This window comes from Larus michahellis, chromosome 4 (genome assembly GCF_964199755.1).
Source record: "Larus michahellis chromosome 4, bLarMic1.1, whole genome shotgun sequence".
NCBI classification, from domain to species: Eukaryota; Metazoa; Chordata; class Aves; order Charadriiformes; family Laridae; genus Larus; species Larus michahellis.
The window spans coordinates 74,676,067-74,696,013 of record NC_133899.1 but is presented as its reverse complement, the minus strand read 5'-3'; the positions used below and the strand labels follow the sequence as shown (position 1 = coordinate 74,696,013).

The window sequence follows — 19,947 nt, the reverse complement described above, 5'->3', positions numbered from 1 at the left end:
CATCGTAAAAGATGCTAAAATTGTGAAGTCAAGCACTCAAAATTCAGGAAATCTCAGAATAAAAGTTCTCTCAGTGATTGTTATGTACCATGTCTAAGTCTTCATGCACTGCAGATTTTGGAAGTCAGTGAACCAAAATTAATGTATACTGCTCAGAAAGTCAAAACTTAGATAAGTAGAATTATGTATTTTCTCCATAGAAAAATATTATTTTAAAATAAACCCTCTAGTTTTATCTTTCTTATTATTTGCATTCATTGACAAAAAGTACACTGTTACATCACAGATAACTACCACGTACTAGAAATCCCACTGTGTGCAGACGATCGAGACACACACTGTATCTTTCATTGCAAAGGTAAATTAGGTGAGGTCAACCTCAAGGTGGAGGCCTCAAATTCACCACTTGGTAAAAGGTACAAGCACTTACATGTCAGCACATTTATCATCCCTGTCTAAAGAAGAACCCTACCTGAACTCAAACCAGTATGTCAGAAAGTAAAAATTGAGGTTCAGACTGAGCTGGCTGCAAACCATAGCCTGCACACATCAGCACATCTTCTGATCCAGCAAACTAAACTGCATGCATGGATGCATGCACAACCTACTCCTCTATTCCCATAGCACCTTCCAACAAAAGTTCACTTTCAGTTCCATTCTCGGTATCATCCCAAAGGGAATGATGCCCAGATGAAATGTCCCATTCAAATTTAAAAAAGAGAAATGTAAGCCCACTGAAGGCTCACAGCACCCAAACCCCGACCACTCTGCTGGAAACTCTCACAGCTCCTTTTCAAATGAATTCTCTCACAGTGTGGTCATAAATACAGAAAAGAATAAAAATGAGTTTTGCTTTGGTTCACTGGGGCTGCAGGCTGCTGGTATAATAAAGATTTATGCATGGAGAAACAACAATCCCAAAGCAAAGCATTCATGTAAAACTCTATAAAAAAAAAGATTAATCTGACCTTGTAAGAGAGATGCTTTACCACACTACTTGTCAAGTAGTGGGATGCAACCTAGTAGAGGTTCACTGGAGAGGTACCTACTGCACAGCTTTTCATAAATTACACCTGAAATAACCTCACAGAAGTTTTGATGAGAAGGGAGGTAAGGTGACGCCTTTCTGTTAGCTACCACTGCTGATTTCCAACCCTTACGAAATCTAAGGCCAGTTTCTCACCCCTTACTTTCTTCTTCTGCAAAGCCCATGACTTTCCCACAGGTTCCCATTAAAGGAGTAAAGGAAGTAGGCAATTGCTATCAAGCCTACCTCACAGCTATGCATCACCCTCCTGATGTCAGAGAGAGAAAAATCTATTAGAGAAGAAGTGGTCCAAACTTGCAACTCCATCCCATTGGAGCTGTACTATACTTTTGACCCACTAGTTCCAGCCTTCATCCAGCCTTTTAATATCAGTTGGAGAATTAGGAACTGTTCCCTCTGTCCATCATTTAAAGCACATCTCCATCACAGCTCACAAAGACACAGAGCAACAAGTTAAATATGTTTTCTTGCCCCAAAACCAAGATTCTCTGGTTTCTCAGATGTTACAGACACATGCCTCTCTGTGTGATGATTGAGCCTCACACAGTAATACAAAGGATTGGGTCTTTTGCTTCCCCACTACCTCTCCTTCCCAAATCTTCTCAATAGTTCTATCATGTTGCTCAAATTGCCCATCTCTCCATCTCAGGAGTAGCTGATCTACTCACAGTCTCCCAAAGACAAAAGTGACCAAGTACAATGAAAACCAATCTGTGATTATCTTGCTAGTCTCCTAACATCCTGCAACAACACTAAACATGATATAACTGATGTCAAGATTGAGAATGCTGTGTTTAGACTGATGCCTGAAGTAATGTTTTTAGTTTGATAGGAGTCTGCGTCAGAAGGAGACAGTAAGATCTCAGCATGTAGGGCCCTCTCCTCAACTTGGCTAATGACAAGAGACAGAAGCTTCTTGCAAAGTATTATTCAAATCCTCTTCAACAAACAGCAAGAAAGCAGTACGAAGACCCAAAAGCTAGCCGTCTCTTTGGAATAGTGACACATTCCAAAACAGTTTTAAAGTTCATGGCTTACCAAATAATTTGTTTAGGCCAAACAGCCTACAAATTAGCATAACCTACCTAAGAAACTGGATAAATAACTTCAACAGTCAGCCTGTGCTGTGTCCCATCATGTAGTGCCTACACTGTTAATCTGTCTGCAAGGGTACAGTTAGCTTCTATTCTGAAAGAGACAATATGAAGTAAAACACATAAGCAGGTAGGTTGCTCCTGTGAAAGTGCTCCAGGAAGCTAACTGCTCTTGGCCTGCAGCAGCTCCCAGGATGAAGAGAAAAAAATAGGAGACTTACAGGCAATCCTTCCTCTGTAACATCAACTGCAAGGTCAATTCACTTAAGCATTTTGCCCTTTAGTTCGGCTAGATAACCAACATTACATTTCACTTCCTAATTAATAAGCACCTCAGGTAGAAGAAATTACAGAGAATTCATTGGGCTAAAATTGTTGGTCTACCAATAGAACCCTAACTTCATAACCTGTGAGGGATTTTAGTTTTTCTGACTGGTCCTAACGTGTACACATATAACTTTGTTCTTCAAGAATAGTCCAGCTCTGGCCGCTAGAAGTCAGAGCCTCTCAGAATCACAGAAAAATATAAGTTGGCAATGACCTCTGGAGATCATCTGGTCCAATGCCTTGCTAACAATGCAGTCAACTAGATGACACTATGCAGAGCTGTGCCCAGTCACCTTCTGAGCATCTCCAAGGATGAAGACAGACAGCCATCCACAGTCTCACTGGACACCTTTCTCCAATACTTGACCATCTTCATAGTAACAAAAATACTCAGCATCTCTCATTGGAACTTCCCTTGTTGTAACTTGTGTCTCTTACCTCTTGGCCAGTCTCTGTGAATCCTTCCAAAAGTTGTATTTTCTTCAGACTCTACCGTAAGGTAGTTGTAGATAGGAATAAAATCTCCTCCTGTCTTTAATTTCTTAAGAAAGAACCAATCCAGCTCTCTCAGCCTGTCCTTACACTTCAAGTGCCTCATAATCATCAAGGTGGCCCTCCACTGGACTCCTTCCCCTCTGGTATCTATGTGCCTCTTCTACTGGGGAGCCCCAAATAGGGCTACACACTCCAGATGTAGCCTCATCTTATTCTGGAAGGTGTTATTCTTTCTCAGTGTCAAGAAATGTAAGGGAATGTGGGGCTTGGTATGGCCCACAACTACCCAAATATTACATTAACTTTTTTATTCTGATTTAAAACAAAGGCATATATTAAAGTGCAGGCTCCCCACACATTTGAAAGATGTCTGCTTGTTCTGATCAAAAGGAGAAGGTCCTGTATTTTTGAGTTTAAAGGAGGATTATCAGATTGTGTTACTGTTCTTCAGGCCTAAACTATCTACCAAAAAGAAATTTTTTTAAATTGATTTTTAGATTATAATTTGCTATGAACTGAAATACTACCAAAAATTACATCACATTCTGCACATAATCTTCTCTCCAGGGATAGCATCTCTTCTTTAATACTGAAGGTGTAAACAGTATCTCTCTTTTTTTGAAGAAACTAAGTCAAACCTTTACCTACAAATTCACAAAGCTCCATTAAGGTCAGAAGAACCTAATGGATTTTATAGCAGCCACACTTCCCCAAGATGCCTGAAAATGAAGAACTTTCCTTGAATTTAATATGCTATTTATATTGAAATAATATCTACAGTGGAGCTGCCTTATTACTATAGTTGGTATTGTCAAAATCTTATGTCTTCCCTGCAGAAGTGTAGCACCCCCACGCCTAACCAAATCAAAACAGATGCATCAACAAACTTAGATGCATAAAGTTGAGCACCAAAAGGGGTAACACTGTCAGAGGTACTGAATGCTATAAACTATTGCCAAATTTACTATATATTCCACACTTTGGAAAAAACCAAGCCACCCATGGAAAGTCAAAATCAATGCAAGAATTCCGACTGAGGTACTGGAAAACAGAACTCCAGGTACTGGAGAACACTTGCTCTTTATAGGGGTGCTGTTCCTGCTTTCAGGTACCAGTGCTTGCCAATGTTGGCTCTGACTTTCTAAGCACAGCAATACAAAGATCAGCCCCAAGCATGATAAAGGTTTCCCAGAATTGATTTTTTTATTACATACTGGTACATTACTTCCACTGAATAAAACCAGATATGGTGCATATTTTATCAGCACTCAAAAAAGAAAAAAAAAAGTAACTTTCTTCCGCTTTTGAAAGCAACAGTGTTTAATGTAGCACTAGTTCTCACAAGAAGTTTCATTTCATGTAATTCCTGAAAGGCATTTTGATCTGACGTATTAATGTGGAGTAGGAACATTATGAAAGGCTCGCTTAGTTTTTTAAAATTTTCTTTGATTTTCTTTTCCAAGGAACTGAGCAAGGAGAGGAGAACAGAAGAAAAAGCGCAATGGGAATTGTACTTGCGTCTTAGAAATGACTTCTGCAGCCTGGAAGACTTGCACAGAAAGAGACAGAGGAACGAATGAGAAATGACAGGACAGTGCCCAGACAGTAACAGCAACAATAACAATTGCAGTCAATAAAACCCCATTGTATTGATCTACCACATGAACTTCATAACGAAAGAGAAAGGGTAGCTTGCTTCCATCAATTTCCATCACAGTGGATTCTGATTCTACATCTCGGTACCAAACTGACGCTCTGAATTCTCCTTTTGTTAGTTCCACATCATTGCTCCTACTTACCACCCTTTGTAGCACCACGCCTGCTTCCTTTCCGTCCGTATTTAGACTGCTTGAATATTTGTAGACTTATATCCCATCTGAGCCCTCTCTCTGCCATGCTGTGCATATTTAGCTCTTTTAATACTTCCTTGGAAGTAAATCTCTTTAGCCTCCTGATCTTTTTTTTTTCAGCATAAAAATGATAAGTTTGCTCATAAACTGTAAAAAGTCAGTAATGTATATGAGCAAACTTATGAACAGAAACTCCATTATGAAAATGGCATGTATCTAAATTTGGTTCATCAGCTATTATTCTCTAAAAGCCTTAATAATTAATTCATTGTGATTGTGACAAAGTCGTGCATGCTTTATGCTTGCTGGATATATAGTAGAGCTCTGTTTATGTTTGGACTATATTTTTTATGAATGTGTGAAAACTCCTGCTGATCAATAAGGCTCTAAGAAATCTGCAGTAATTATTTCTGGAAAGATATACAACATATGCAGTTTAAACACATTAACAGTGTTTCATTTTAGTCTCATTAGTGCTTTCAGTTAGAATCATTCAGTTTTACTGCATTAGTGAGAGTTGAGAGACTTGACATTCCCATACTATATGTCATAGGATTTTAACTGGCATTTTGTGGCGTTTCTAGTGATTTTCCATCTTCTCCAAAAACTGACTCAAAATCAATGAAGTGTCATAAAATATTAGCCAGGTATCACTCTCACATCACAACAGTAGGTAGGTATATGCCCATTTAACAGATCACAGATTATTATTCCTTAGCAGAAATAAAGGTCTCGCTGGCCTTTGACTCTCTTTAAGGGTTGCTTCATCTCTTCTGCAAACATAATGCAAAGGTGTGACGACATCTGATGTCAATCTTTGTGCTGGTCAAGACAGAAACTCATGCTAATTGTGAAGTACAATGTGGCTGAAGAACCAGAACATCAGACTAGCTCTTACAAGTCCCCATGTCACTCCATTAAATAACAAAGCAGTTGCTTGAGTCCATCTCACATAGCTAATGGAAACAGCAAATACAACTAAAAGGCTCTGGTTTAGGGTTAATCTAGTATTCTCCATCTATGGCAAAGACATGTAAGTTAATTATTGTCTAAACTTACACCTTTTACTCAGACTGTAACATCATCTCTGTATTTAGTAAATGGAGCTTCTTCCCTGAATCTACCATCCCCAGGATATTTCTTGTCATCTGGATCTCCTGCATGAAACGTGATCGGACAGCTTCATGCCCTGAGAGGAGGAGAGCAGCAGCGAGTGGTCCCCACACACCCTGTTTGGGGAGCAAGGGAGTCAGCAGGGCTGGCCTCACACCGAACACCTGCTGACCCCAAGTGCTGGGCAGACCGACAGAAGCTCCCCCAGGATGATAAAGGCAAATGCCATGACCATGCTGCTCAGCTGACTTATGATGAGATGAAGGGGAAAAAAATTACTCTGAAATTCTGCAGTTCTCCCTTTACACGTATTTGCAAACCCTGAGCTAAGTTTGCAATGGGACCTCACCTGCTAATTATAACAATAGAACATTTTTCTTATTTCTAGGAGTCTCAAAATAGCCTCTAGAAACTACACTTAATGCATAAATGAATTAAATGGTGAGAAGCAGATGGTCAAGAAGAGAAAAAAGGACAAGGTAGAGTATTTTGTCTGTATTTAGATTCTACTGCTGGCTTTCTCCCCAGTTTGCTATTCCCAAATGTGCTACACAGAGGTTGCTGCATCAGATGCGCATGGGCCAGTCTTGCAGTAGCTTAGAAAAGGAACAGCAAGGTAGTTTGGTTTACTTAATCCTGCCTCCTACTGAGGAACTGAAATATCTATAGCATCAAATCAGATCTAGCTACACATTGTGTATGCATCACTGATTTCCACAAACTAGCTTCCATTTCTTTACCTCCAGAGTCACATTTTTCTGAGGTTCAGGTAATTCTAATCCTTAAAGAAAAAAGCCAATGTTGCCCTCTAATTTAAGAGGCAGGATTAAGGTGGCTAAAATAGTATGTGAATGACTGGGAATATAAGCACACATGCTGCTTCGGTAAGCCTACGGCTTTCTATCTGAGGAGATAATTTTATTGTTAGGAAAAAAAATAATCAAATGTTATGCTCAAAAGTGACATGAATGTCTGGGCTGGCAACGAGCACACAGGTTACCTCTCCTTTACTTTCGAAATGGGAGTAATTCTGTTGCCTGACAGATCTTGCAGGTGACCCTAGGTCTGGAGCAAAAGCCCATCAAAATCAGCAGAGGTCAGTCTTACAGATCAGACAACGAACACGTCTGCCTGGAGACTGCAAGCTCTGGTAGAAAACAGGCTTCCTTGACAGTGTTTTCTTCACCACCATGTAGTCTTAGGCTCTATTCTTCCACCATGAGGTTCATTGGATTACTTAATTGTCCTAGTAATTTGATGGGCAGTGAGCTATCTGTGACCCACCTCAAACCCTTACAGACAATAGTAGGGCAAGATGAAGCTTGGTTTCTGGGTCTCCTTTTGAAATGGCTCAGAGCAGGTTTCTTTTCACTCTGGCACGTGAGAGTTGGTTCAATGCTGAGACAAAAGATGGGGTGAGGGAGGCTTTCTAAGTGGTAGGGGATCTTGAGCCTGTGTAGGCTGTCAGAGAAGCTGATGTTGCTAATACACAGCTAACAACTACTAGTTAATAGATTAATCAACGAGGAGTTAGAAACTCAGAAACACTGACAGCCATTTAGACAGACAGATTAAGCCTCGATATAAATTAGCATAGTTCCATTGACCCCTGTACATGGCTCTGTCACTCTGTTTGACTGCCACAAAGCAGCATCTTGGCTAAAAAGAAGGAATGGGAACATCAGGAAAAGGTTCTTCACTGAAAAGGTGGTTGGTCACTGTAACAGGCTCCCCAGAGAAGTGGTCAGGGCCCCAAGCCTGTCAGAGTTTAAGGAGCATCTGGAAGACACTCTTAGTCATATGATTCAGTTTTAAGGAGACCTACAAGGAGCAGGGAGTTGGAGTCAATGATTCTTACGAGTCCCTTCCAACTTGAGATATTCTGTGATTCTATGATTCAAAGCATAACAAGCACCAGTGGTATTGCATCAGTCTATATTACAAAAATAAATACTACCCTATGAGGTAAGCTCTTCCTACACATTGAGCCTAGGCTCAAGTCTAAAAACAGGAGGGAAGGAAAACAGCTTTATTCCTTCTCTCCTCTGTTCCCGGGTTCTTTGATCAACTGCCTCCAGAAGTGAAGAAAAGAAGGGAGAAAGAGGAGAACTCAGACAGGACCCCATCCACTCCTGAGTTTCAGTATCAGCCAAGCGGAAGGAGCTAAAAACTGAAAGGCAATGAGAAACAGCTTCTTAATAACAAAGGAGGGGCAACAAAACTAGGAGAGTCTGGTGCTCAGTACTTACAGTCCAAACAGGCAGCAAGTTAGGGCTTTCATATGCCAGACAGAGCTACACAGAGAAGTGTTACACATGATGTATAATGCTCTCAGGCTGTGTGTACGGTATCTTCCTGGTCTTTGCATCACTTGCTTGCTGCTGTGGCTGCAGTCACAATTTCCCTGATTTTGCTACTCAGATTGCTAAAAGAACACAAGCGCTTGTGCTAAGCTGGAATGAGAATCTACTGTTTGGTCTGTAGCATTAAATTACTGAGATGGAGTCATTCACGGGCTATTTCTTTCCCATTTAGTTGCTTTGAAATAAATTCCCTGTCACCAGTGGAGTTTCAGCTGTCAGCTCTGATTGGATCCAGTGACACTACTGAAAACAGTAGGTTTTTTTATTCTGCTTTTCTTCCCACTCATTAACTTTTTCCTCATTTTCTTTATTGCAATTTCAGTTACAGATGAGCTGGCTGAAGTTCAGGAAACTCTCAACAGCACAGTACAAAACATCACGGGCACTTGTTTTCCCCCTGGACTATTCCATAAATAAGAGCCTTTTGATGTCTGGATAGTCATTCAGATATATATACAGTATCAGCTCTTTCCATGGCTGGTCCTGACCTAATATCAAGGTTTAATTCTGATCTTATTCATTCCAGCAACTATGATGAACATGAGGTTCTCATTTAAATTAAGCTGAACACATAGATCTGTGTGTTAATGATTATTTTCTTTCCCCTTCTCATTAATCATTGTTTCAGCTTTTCTACAAAACCAAATAATAATCAGGCTTATCCACAAATCAGGAATAAAGGGAAAGAGGGTGTATCTAAGCCATCTTCTTACTTATCCAATCCTTGATCTGATGGAAAATACCCAACCTCGGTCCTTTACAAGAAGGCAGCTGGCTTTGGGTAATCAGAGAGGAATCAGTATTTTGTTTACTTCAAGCCTTTTCCCCTTTCTAATGTATTCCTGTATGGGTAATACGTGCTGAAGAATCACCTACATCAACTTAAGGCTTTTTTAGGCCTTAAAGTCTACACAAGCAACACTCATCTTCTACCTTTTTTGATTGGTTTATCGGCCATGTTGCACATCCCAACCAGAAGCAGAACACATTCTTTGTACCAAATCATTGGAGAAAAAAAAATAATAAAATAGAGTTTCATAAAATCAGAGGGTGAAATAAAGAACTACCTATGGATCTTATTTCCTCCCAGGACATGAGTTATTATTTAAGTTGCATGTATCTGGAAACATGGTATCTATACATGAGTGCTGTAACAACCAATAGACATAAAAATCGTTTCTTCACAAAGGGCCCAATACTGTTTTTTACCAGTGACTATGATTTCCTCGACCAAAAGTAAGTTCCTATTTGCAAAAAATTTGCATTAGACCATGTTCACATGCCCTTTCTGGCAGCTTCTCTGAATGTCCTGTTTCCGATTTAACTGAAGGTAACGTTGCAATTAGGCTGATGGGCTCAGCTGGGACAGCCTGAAGTGGAGCTCATGGAAACCAGCTAATTGAGCCAATTAGGCACTTTCAGCAAGATAAAAATTGAGAACTATTTTGCTTTGGGATATTTATTTATCATTTGGACATAACAGAGCTGATGAAAGAAATCAAATTTGTCATTAGTATTATGGAAACATGGAATAATACTTCTTAAAGGTCATTGTAGCACACAGGACAGCTAGACACATTCTGCTATAATCAGAGAAAGATGACAAAGGCACTTGGTTGAGATTTAGACAAATTGGGTTTGCTTCATATCTCTCCCAGAATCTCCCAGTGCGCTCTACGCAAGGCACTTAGTTTCACTGTGCCGCAGCTCCCCATCTGTCTAATGAGGATAATAATACTTTCCATTTGTCTTATCTATTTAGACAGTAAGCTTTACTGGTCAGGGACCTCCTCTTACCAGGAATTTTATACAGAACAAGCATCCTGATCTCATGGGCTGCCTGCAGAGGATACTGTAATACAGATAATAAATAACTTAATCCATCATGATTGAATGTCTAGAGCTGAGATTTTTAACCTGGACTATCTGTGAAATAATGACCTTTTTCAGTGCAAGCATGCAGTGCAAACTCACAATACTGTGGAGTTTGGGATCCTGCCGAAGGTTAGTACTAAGACAAAGGTTTTAGATTTTAGAAGAGCAAACTTCAGCTCACTCAGAGCTCAGTTGGGAGGGAATCCGTGGGAAGCTTCCATAGAGGATAAAGGGGCTAGCAAGTCCTGGGAGTTTTTCACGAAGACTCTCCTGGAAGCACAAAAACAGTTCATTCCCCTTAAAGGTAAGGGAAGTTAGCGGAGCAAGAGACCCCCTTGGTTTAACAGCAAGCTTCTCAGTCTGCTCAAAACCAAGAGAAGCGTACCAGAGATGGCAAATCAAACAAACACCCGTTGAGAACTACAAGGGCATTGCCAGGGTGTGCAGCGATGCAGTCAGAAAAGCAAAAACTCAGCTCAAATTGAAATTGCCCAGAGATGTCAAAAACTACACCAAAGGGTTCTTCAGGTACATAAACAACAAGCAGAAACAGAAGGAAAATAGTGGCCCGCTGTTAAACAGGAGAGGTGAATTAGTCACCAATAACGCTGAAAAGGCAGAGGTTCTCAACATCTTCTTCACCTCTGTCTTTACCAGCCCTGTTGGGCTTCAGGCCTTGGGAACAACAACCCAGGTTGATGCAGACACAGACCCACTGCCAGTGAAAGAAGAGTTGGTATGCAAACTGTTACAGCAGCTTGAGTCCTACAAATGGATGGGTCCTGACATTATCCACCCGAGGGTGTTAAGAGAGCCAGCTCACGTCGTTGTGAGGCTGCTTTCCATAATCTTTGAGAAGTCATGGAGGTCAGGGGACATTCCAGAACACTGGAAGAAGGCTAAGGTCATCCTCATCTACAAGAAGGGTTTAGAGGAGGATCCAGGAAATTATAGACCCATCAGTCCTACCTCAGTCCCTGGGAAAATTATAGAACAAATCCTCCTGGGGGCTGTCGCAAGTCAAATGAAGCACGTGACTGAGAAAAGCCAGCATGGATTCACCAAGGGCAAATCGTGCTTGACAAACCTGATCGCTTTCTAGAACAAAGTAACCTGCTCAGTTGATGTGGGGCAAGCAGTGAACATTGTTGACCTGGATTTCTCCAAGGCTTTTGACACAGATTCCCACAGCCTCCTCCTAGAGAAACTGATGCATTATGGTCTAGACAAGTGGTCTGTGTGGTGGGTGAGGAACTGGCTGACAGGCTGCACCCAGAGGGTGGTGGTAATTAGCTCCTTTTCAAACTGGCAACCTGTCACAAGTGAGGTCCCCCAGGGATTGATACTGGGCCCAATGCTGTTCAGTATCTTCATAAATGGGATGGGATGGAGTGTATCCTGATGAGGTTTACTGATGACACCAAACAGAGTGGGGAAGTGGACACTTTGGAAGGGAGAGCCACCCTGCAGGAAGGCCTGGATAGGCTGGAAGAGTGGGCTAACAAGAACCTTATGAACTTCAACAAGGACAAGTGTGAAGTCTTGCACCTGGGAAAACAAAACCCAGGAGTGCAGCACAGGCTGGGATCTACTCAGCTGGGGAGCAACTCTGTGGAAAGGGACCTGGGGTCCTGGTGGACAAGCAGCTCAGCATGAGTGAACACTCTGCTTCTGTGGCAAAGAAAGCCAACAGGATGATGGGTTACATCAACAAGGGCACCACCAGCAGAGATAAACAAGTCATTATCCCACTCTATTCAATGCTTGTCAGGCCACACCTGGAATACTGTGCTCAGTTTTGGTCCCCGCTATGGAAAAAAGATGTGGACAGGCGTGAGAGGGTGCAGAGAAGGGCCACAAAGATGATCAAAGGACTCAGAAGCCTGATATATGCAGAAAGGCTGAGGGAACTGGGTTTGTTCAGCCTTGAAAAAAGAAGGCTTAGGGGAGACCTTATCACCATGTTTCAGTATTTAAAAGGTGGCTATAAAGAAGACGGAGACTCCCTTTTCACAAGGAGTCACGTGGAAAAGACAAGGGATAATGGGTACAAGTTACTCCAGGGGAGATTGCGATTGGACACGAGGAAAATTTTTCACAAGGAGAACAATCAGCCATTGGAATAAACTCCCCAGAGAAGTGGTGGATTCCCCAACGTTGGACACTTTTAAGATTCAGCTGGACAGGGTGCTGGGCCATTTTGTCTAGACTGTGCTTTTGCCAAGAAAGGTTGGACCAGATGATCCTTGAGGTCCCTTCCAACCTGGTATTCTATGATTCTGTGAAATATAGATCTCTTCTAAACATGTATGAAAGGCAGAGAGTTCAGGCAATTTAGCTCCTCAAACATAGATCTTAAGCAATTAACTTGAAAGACAATGTTTACACAGACACTTAAGGATCAGCTAGCTCAACATTTGGGCATGAAAGAGAAAAAAGTACTTAATCAGGAATAAATTTCTTTAGCATACAGCAATGGCATGTGCACATACAAGCACCTGCCTAAAGTCAGTAGTATGATCAAGTCACCACTACTGATTGTGCTAGATTGGTACTGCAAGCTGGTGCCTCATCTTCTGCAAGGACCTGCCCTCAGCTGAAAAACGTTGCAATGAGGTTAAGAGCACTCAAGCTAAATGTTTTGCTAAAATTCATGAAGATGATAGATACGACTAATAGCTCTGAAGGACATTAGAACTGTAACACATTTGCAATGAGGAAGGGAGAAAAAACAGATTCCTAATTTTGTTTCAAGATACCCTATAGAGATTTGCAGTACAGCTAGATGATCCTGCACCACAGGATCAAATACCTATGAAAAAAACAATGGAAGTCGATAAACTAACTTTCTTAAGTCAGACTCGACTCTTATGACCTCTGTCACCTGATCAGGACAGTGACCCAACCCATCAGAACAAAGCTGCCATTTTCTAATTACAGCTGAGCTTGTAGCAGAGGGACCTCTGTTACACCATCTTGAACAACAAGAATAGCAGAAATGTCAAAGGAATCTTACTGAAGCAAGAAAACATTGTTCACTTGCTTCACTCATCAATTTGCATCTACATTCAGATGCAAGATTGTATACACCAGGTTGTATACTTATTTCAAGAAATGCTAGTTGCTCTGATTTCCCTTGGGAAATCTAATGATGGAAAGTTTATCTTCTTTCATGTTGTAGCTGGAGCAAAGAAGAATCATTGTAAATATCCATTCTTTGTTGACAGAGATCTTAGAATGACAGCTGTACAACTCACCCCATCTGCATATTTTTGCAGAACACATAGGATGGTTGAGGTTTCCTTTTGTACTTTTTTTTCACACTCCATTTTAGATTTTCATATTATTCTCTTCCTCCAAATACAGAGAAAAAGGAATGGGCCTGTTCCTTAAGAGATTAATGAGGCATTGACCTGGCTATATGTTGCCACTGAGTAAAGAATATCTGCCAGGTCCTTAGTTGGTGGACACGAGGTAGGTCCTTTCAAGTCAGTAAATCTGTGAAGCTTTAGGCTATCTAAACACTCTAATCAGAGAGATCATTCCTGACTATTGCACGCACCTATGCAAAAATCTCACGTACAAATTAAACTTCACTTATGCTTTCGACGTCCTTTCTCCATCTGTCCTCTGCAACTTAAAACACTTTGTCTGTCCTCTTTTCTTTCAAAAGTCGTTGGCAAATGCCAGAGGTAAGCCATTATTATCATTTACACCTAACATCACAGCAGCCTAATACCAAAGAGCTTACAGGTTTGCTCTGACAACCCAATACAAATGTCATATGCGAAGAACACAAAGATAGTGGATCAGAGTCTCATCTGCTGTGCAACCTAGTGTATGAAATATAAATAGATTGAAATGCCTCTTTGATACTGCTCATTTCTCATTGAGCAGTATTATTAAGTAGACTCCTTAGGAAATCTTATCCCTTATCACACCATAGAAAAGTAGCACTATTCATAAGGCGAGACCACACACAAATATCCTGCTGTGTCCAACACCACATAAAATTCTGCTCCTTGAAAGCAGGTGGCTGAGCTAGTAGTTCTTCCTGCCCTGCTCTCTCCCAGTCCATTTTAGGATCCCAGTGGTGCTCCATGCCTCCTGTAATATTTCCAATGTCTTCCTCAAAGCAACACATCCTAGTAACAGCAGCACATCCTCCCAACTACATCCTTCACTAACTTGTAGCTGCCGCATCCTTTCCTCTATCATCTGCTCTTAGGAAGCAGAACAAGAGGTGCTCCTGTTGCACGGGAAATTTGTCCTTTCAGTCCTTGCAGGTCTAAAGACTATCGCCAACCTCGACTCAGCACCCTGTGGACTTCTCCTGCATTGGCATTGATGCTGTAGTCCAGTAATTACATCCGGCTGGCCAGACACTTCCTTCACAAAGTGGGTATTTATAAGACTGTTAAAATTGTTGAATTTTAGCCCCAGATTCTGACTTCAGCCTTCACGATGTAAATTTCCACTCACAAAATTGCCTTAATTTCAATTTATGTTGTTCATTTTAGTTTCAAACCACCTATCTGCCACATAAATCACAGAATCATAGACTGGTTTAGGTTGGAAGTGACCTTAAAGATCATCTAGTTCCAACCCCCCTGCCATGGGCAGGGACACCTCCCACTGGACCAGGTTGCTCAAAGACCCATCCAACCTGGCCTTAAACACCTCCAGGGATGCAAAAGATGTCTTCATAAACCTCTCCCTCTTCTCTCAAGCGTTCAAGGAAACACACACCACTGCTAACCTTTCCCTTCTGGCAGGTCTCATCCTCCAAGGACTGGTTAAAAGCTTGGTCAGGAGTGATGTAGCAACTCCTTAGATCTAGCAAAGACTCATTCAAGCACGACTCACATCTCATCCATGTCAAGTGGGCAACTTCTGTTGAAATACAAGACTTTGTAACATGCATTGGAATAGCACCAGCACCTTAAGACAGCAAACACTGCAACACCATAGCGGTTTAATACTCACACTCAGCAGGAGGCACTTGTTTTCTTTGATGGCGCCTATGCAGCCCACGAAGCCAATGATCATGACAAATGTCCCTGTGACGATCAGTAGGTTGGCAGCTGACAGGGACGGGAAAGAAGAAGAGAGGGTGGCAAAGTTTCCTTGGGTGACGGCCAGCCAGATGCCTACTCCAAGGATTCCACAGCCTCCCAACTGGAAAATGAAGAAAACAAAGAAACTTAGTTATTGTATCCAAGCAACCCCAGATATTAATCCATATCAATATGGCAGCAGTAGAACAGCTCTGCTGGGGTAAACGTAGCAGTTATACCTATTAAGAAATGATCTCTCCTTATGGCACTCTAAAGAGGGACAACAGACAGGGGAGAAAGGAAAAAAAATAGAGGGAGAACTCATCAGTAAGATGTAACACTCAAGAAAAAGACCCAGATTTCCTAAATCCAAGACAACTTCAAAAAACAGGTCCCTTCCTCTCTACTGAAAAAGCAGACACTGAGTAAAAGAGAAATTACCAAAGATTCAGATATCGAAGGGGTTGAAAAAATCCGTATCTTATTTAGGTACCTCCGAGAGCTGCCAGGAATGGCTGAAGCGCTTTTGATCCCCTGTTCTTCCCATCCCAATAAAACATCTCCCATCCCTGACCCATGCTATAAAAAAATCTTGCCAGAGCATCCCCTGGTAGGACACCTCACACCTCTTAGTTCCTGTCCAAGGTCTCACCTCCCTGTGAAGCAAGAGAGCATTTAGAGGGTAAAGGGAACAGAGAAGGAGAGAGAATTCTCCTGTAACATTAAAAAAATCAAATAGATGTTTACTCCTAATGTGGCCATGGGTTTGGTAATCCAGTCCTCAGAAGAGGACTTGTCTGGTCTAGGAAAAGTTTGAGAGGGGAGCAGTAGTACAGGCTCCCCAGGCATGCGAGCAAGGCGAAGGGAGGATGCCAGAGCAGGTAGCAGCCATCACAAAACCATAAAATTTACAGTTATTATATACACAAGAAACTTTTAAAAAATGCAAACATTTATAAGCGTGCTGCTTGTAACTGTGAGGAAGCCTGCAGAACTGACACAATCTGAGTAAAGCTGAGCAATTAAACAGAATTAAACCAAAGGGGACTTTGCATTATTATAAAGTCACACAGCACAGTATCTCTTCGGTTGCTTTCTTTCCTGCTCTCCCTTTTTATTGAGTTTTATAATTTTTATTGAGTTTTATAATTGCACTTTATTATCCAAATCAATTAAAGGCTAGGAAAGAAATTTTGTTCATAGAGTAGTAAGCCAGACATAGGAGCATATCAATTAAATGTCTGCATAAAGTGGATGAACATAAGGCAGCTCATGAACCAGGGAAGGAAAAAGAAAACGACAGAGCTAATCCTGGGACAGAGCTAAGCCTCAGAAACGAAACACACAAGAGAAACACAAAAGCCAAAGCAATTTCTTAGTACTAATTGCTAAGGTTGCCTCTGCCTGCCACTGAATTCCCCCTCAATAAGGGACAGTAAAGGCAGCTGTGTCTCAAGGCAGGACTCCTCACCCCAGTTGCAAACCAGTCTATTTTGTACAGAACTAAGGAGACAAACTACATCTCATTGTAATGTACCTCAGCTGCATCAACCTGTGTGTCTCCACTGAGAGAAGGGAGACTTCAGGACACAGGGACTCAAATCATTTCATTCAGCAGCCTTTTCACAAACAGGCATCCCGTATCACCATATTCATCCTTTCACAAAATACCCTCTACAAGCACCATGGAGGGACAGTCCATGCCCCGACCATATACACTGGAAATACCTCCCCTCTGTGCCCACTTACGGACCATGATGTTTAACACAGTCTAAAATGATTGAAGAATAACCAGGGGAGAGGTGGGAGAAGAATATTTAAAGAAGGTAACCCATAGAAAATCATTTAGGGTAACTGAGGGGATATAAAGAAAAGCTATCAATATGGCCCAAGGAAAAAAAAAAAATTAGGAATAAATTCCCTAAAATGAGAATAAAACCCTGAAGGTCTCCTGGACGACAGAACAGCATAGAAGGAGAGGTGGCAGGCACCCAATCTAAAACTGGTCAGAGTGCTGAAATACAGGCAGGAACAGTGCTAAACTGGTCGAAGAACAGGATGGAAAGCATAGCTGTGCTTCTGCCTCTGCAGCCTGGTGGGCTCCAAGTCCAATTAAGCCTAATGAACGCAGATGCCCAGCAGCAGCAGAGGCATCACCTTGCAATACATTTAGGTATTATCTTCAGTTCTTTGTTCTGAAGCAATTCAATGGCACCAACAAGAGGCAGCTTATTTCATCACCTTTCATGCTCTCTGTGTTGCTACACCGCTTTGAGGGATACTTACACCTACAACTATCATTTGTCTTATGGGAGGTGGGTCTCACTGAAGATGCTGCTGCATTCAGTAAAGGCAAGACCAGCTTGCCTGCTCCTCCATTGCCCATTCAATTCTTTATGTTGTACCATGCATGATGCTTGAGACATCATTGCCCGTCGGACATTTGATTCCAGCACCTTCTCCCTCCAAAGTCATTCTTGTCTGCAGAAACTGGGAATTCACCAGTGGCACAAAACATCAGAAAACCAGGAGATGGTTCATGTAAAATGCCGTGACTGTGCCTGTACCCATTTAGATCAGAGCTGAATATTTCAGATGAGGTGGTCAGAAAGGGTATCTTGCTACATTGCCCTTGATTCAGAGATACTCTAATATACGTCAGGCTCTCTAGCAGTTCATTATCTTCCTATTTTTTAAGATATAATGCACAGCTCTTCCTTAGGTTGATTAACCAAACCCTGAAATGCACAAAGGGATCCTCTGAGCATTAAATCATCCGGCTCAAACTGGGTTTCACGAAGTGCTGCTTAGGAAACACACACTAGCACACACTACTGAGGGCTGCCCCACCTTAGTTCAGCCCTGTTCCGTTTCCCACACCAGAACATCCCCTCACTGTCCTAAGAGGCTGCCCTTAACTCCAGTCTAAACTGCTCTTTAAAGCCTGCTTTCCACCAGGGAGTGAAGCACACCTGTAAGTCTCCGTCCAACGGCCATAATAACACTCAAGCCCCTGGTTAAGGAAAAGCTTAAGGGAACCAAGACCTACCAAGACAGCCACAGAAGCCTTTCCAATGAGAGCAGAATATTTTCTGTTCCCAAACATTCAAAAAGCTCGCTTCCCACCCCCAACCCCATTCTGAACTGAACAGCAGCGTAATTCCCAGTCTAAGATCAGAGAGATCACATTTATTTATGTGAGTGAAGAGAAAACTGTTGTAGTTGGTTTTATGCTGCCTGTCTGTTTTGATTTTTTCATCTTGGTACCTAAGGAGCTGTTAAGTTACAGATAATTTTACTTAGTTATTTATGATGTTCCCTTTCCTCCACTTTTTCTCTCCCTGCCCCATACCCAACCCCCAATCCCTGTTTGTGCCAAACAGTCAGAAGAACGGTGATGAGATGATAATTCCCGACAGCTTTCAGGGCTTGCTGAGATGTGAAATAAAACAAAACCAAAACCATTAACAGGGCTACTCCTGACAATTTGGGGCTTCCAAACAAACAGTGAAGCTGTCATGGTTAAAAGAGAAAATGTTAAAGTAAAACGATCAGCGAGAAGTCTACAGCTTTAACCTGATCTACTGGCAGCCAAATATGAGTCTGTATTGACTGCATGTGGTGATGCAGGGTTGACTTTTTAAAAAAACCCCATGAATCTCCCTCAAAGACGTCACGCTACTGACAACAGCGTTTTTTTAATTCCCTTGTGAAATGTTTAACACAGTATTTGCCGAATTGTTCATGATAAGCCACTTGCAAGCAATGCAGATAATGGCAAAATCTGAAACGAAATGCAGCTTCCTCTAACATTTTTTTTCCAATAAATGTTGCATTTTTTTGTAAAATCTTTTATTCTGAGGCCAAAAGAGTGGGACACCAGAAGGGATAGTGTCATAGCCCTACGACTCAGGAGCTTTGAGTTAAGTGTTTGTTCCAGGACAGACCTCAGTGTAAATCTGGAACAGGCTGTTTAGTATGTCTGTGCCTCTGTTGCAAAATCATGAATACAAAGACACGAGTAGTGGGCTCTTTGCAAGCCCTGGACTTTGCAATTGGCTGTGGAAGAAATGGTCTATTCTGCTCAAGACAAATTGTTCACAGGTATTTACACAGCCGAGTCAAGCAGTAAAGCGGGTGGCTTACTCTAAAAGCATAGATTCAGCCTGTCTCTCCTTCCCCAAGAGATACACAGACACGTGTGCACTCCCTCTCTTGGCAGAAAAGCTGCCTACGGAATTAGATCCTCCAAATTGTTCTAATGGGCTAGAAAATAAATTATTCAGACTTCAGTGCATACATTTAGAATTGATCTTACAGTATGGTAAACAATGTAATCCCAAACAGCCCCGGATATATGCATGTTGTTGGAGAAAATAATTCTGAAGTTACAGCTACGCACTTAAATACTGCAGGAGAAATTGCCTCATTGTTCATGATAATGGTGTTGGTGTCTTTAAGGGGGTTTTTTATTGGTTTTATTACACAGAAAATGCATCTAATTGAGGCTTCTCATATTGTATCTGATTAGGATCTACCCATCAAATTTCCTCTTTTAGATTAAAAAAAATAAATTCCTTATGTATTAAAAATACACTGATAACAGAATGCAAGTATGGCCAGTTGTTATGTAGTTAAACTACCTCACATGGAGGGTTTTTTCTCTCCCAGTGTCCACATATTTAAACTAGAAGGGCTTTCTCAATCCCACTCGCTATCCAGTTC

General features: G+C 41.5%; 1 protein-coding gene across 17 annotated transcripts in view; it reads right to left on the bottom strand.

The window, feature by feature from the left end:
* Window positions 1-19,947, bottom strand: part of TSPAN4 (tetraspanin 4) — a 457,483-nt gene that overhangs the window by 55,711 nt on the left and 381,825 nt on the right. For all 17 annotated transcript variants that reach the window (XM_074585644.1, XM_074585632.1, XM_074585638.1 and 14 more), the window contains one exon: window positions 15,152-15,343. In XM_074585644.1, the coding sequence (XP_074441745.1) occupies window positions 15,152-15,214 (63 nt within the window). In that variant the 5' untranslated portion in view covers window positions 15,215-15,343. The remainder of the gene's footprint in view (window positions 1-15,151; window positions 15,344-19,947) is intronic.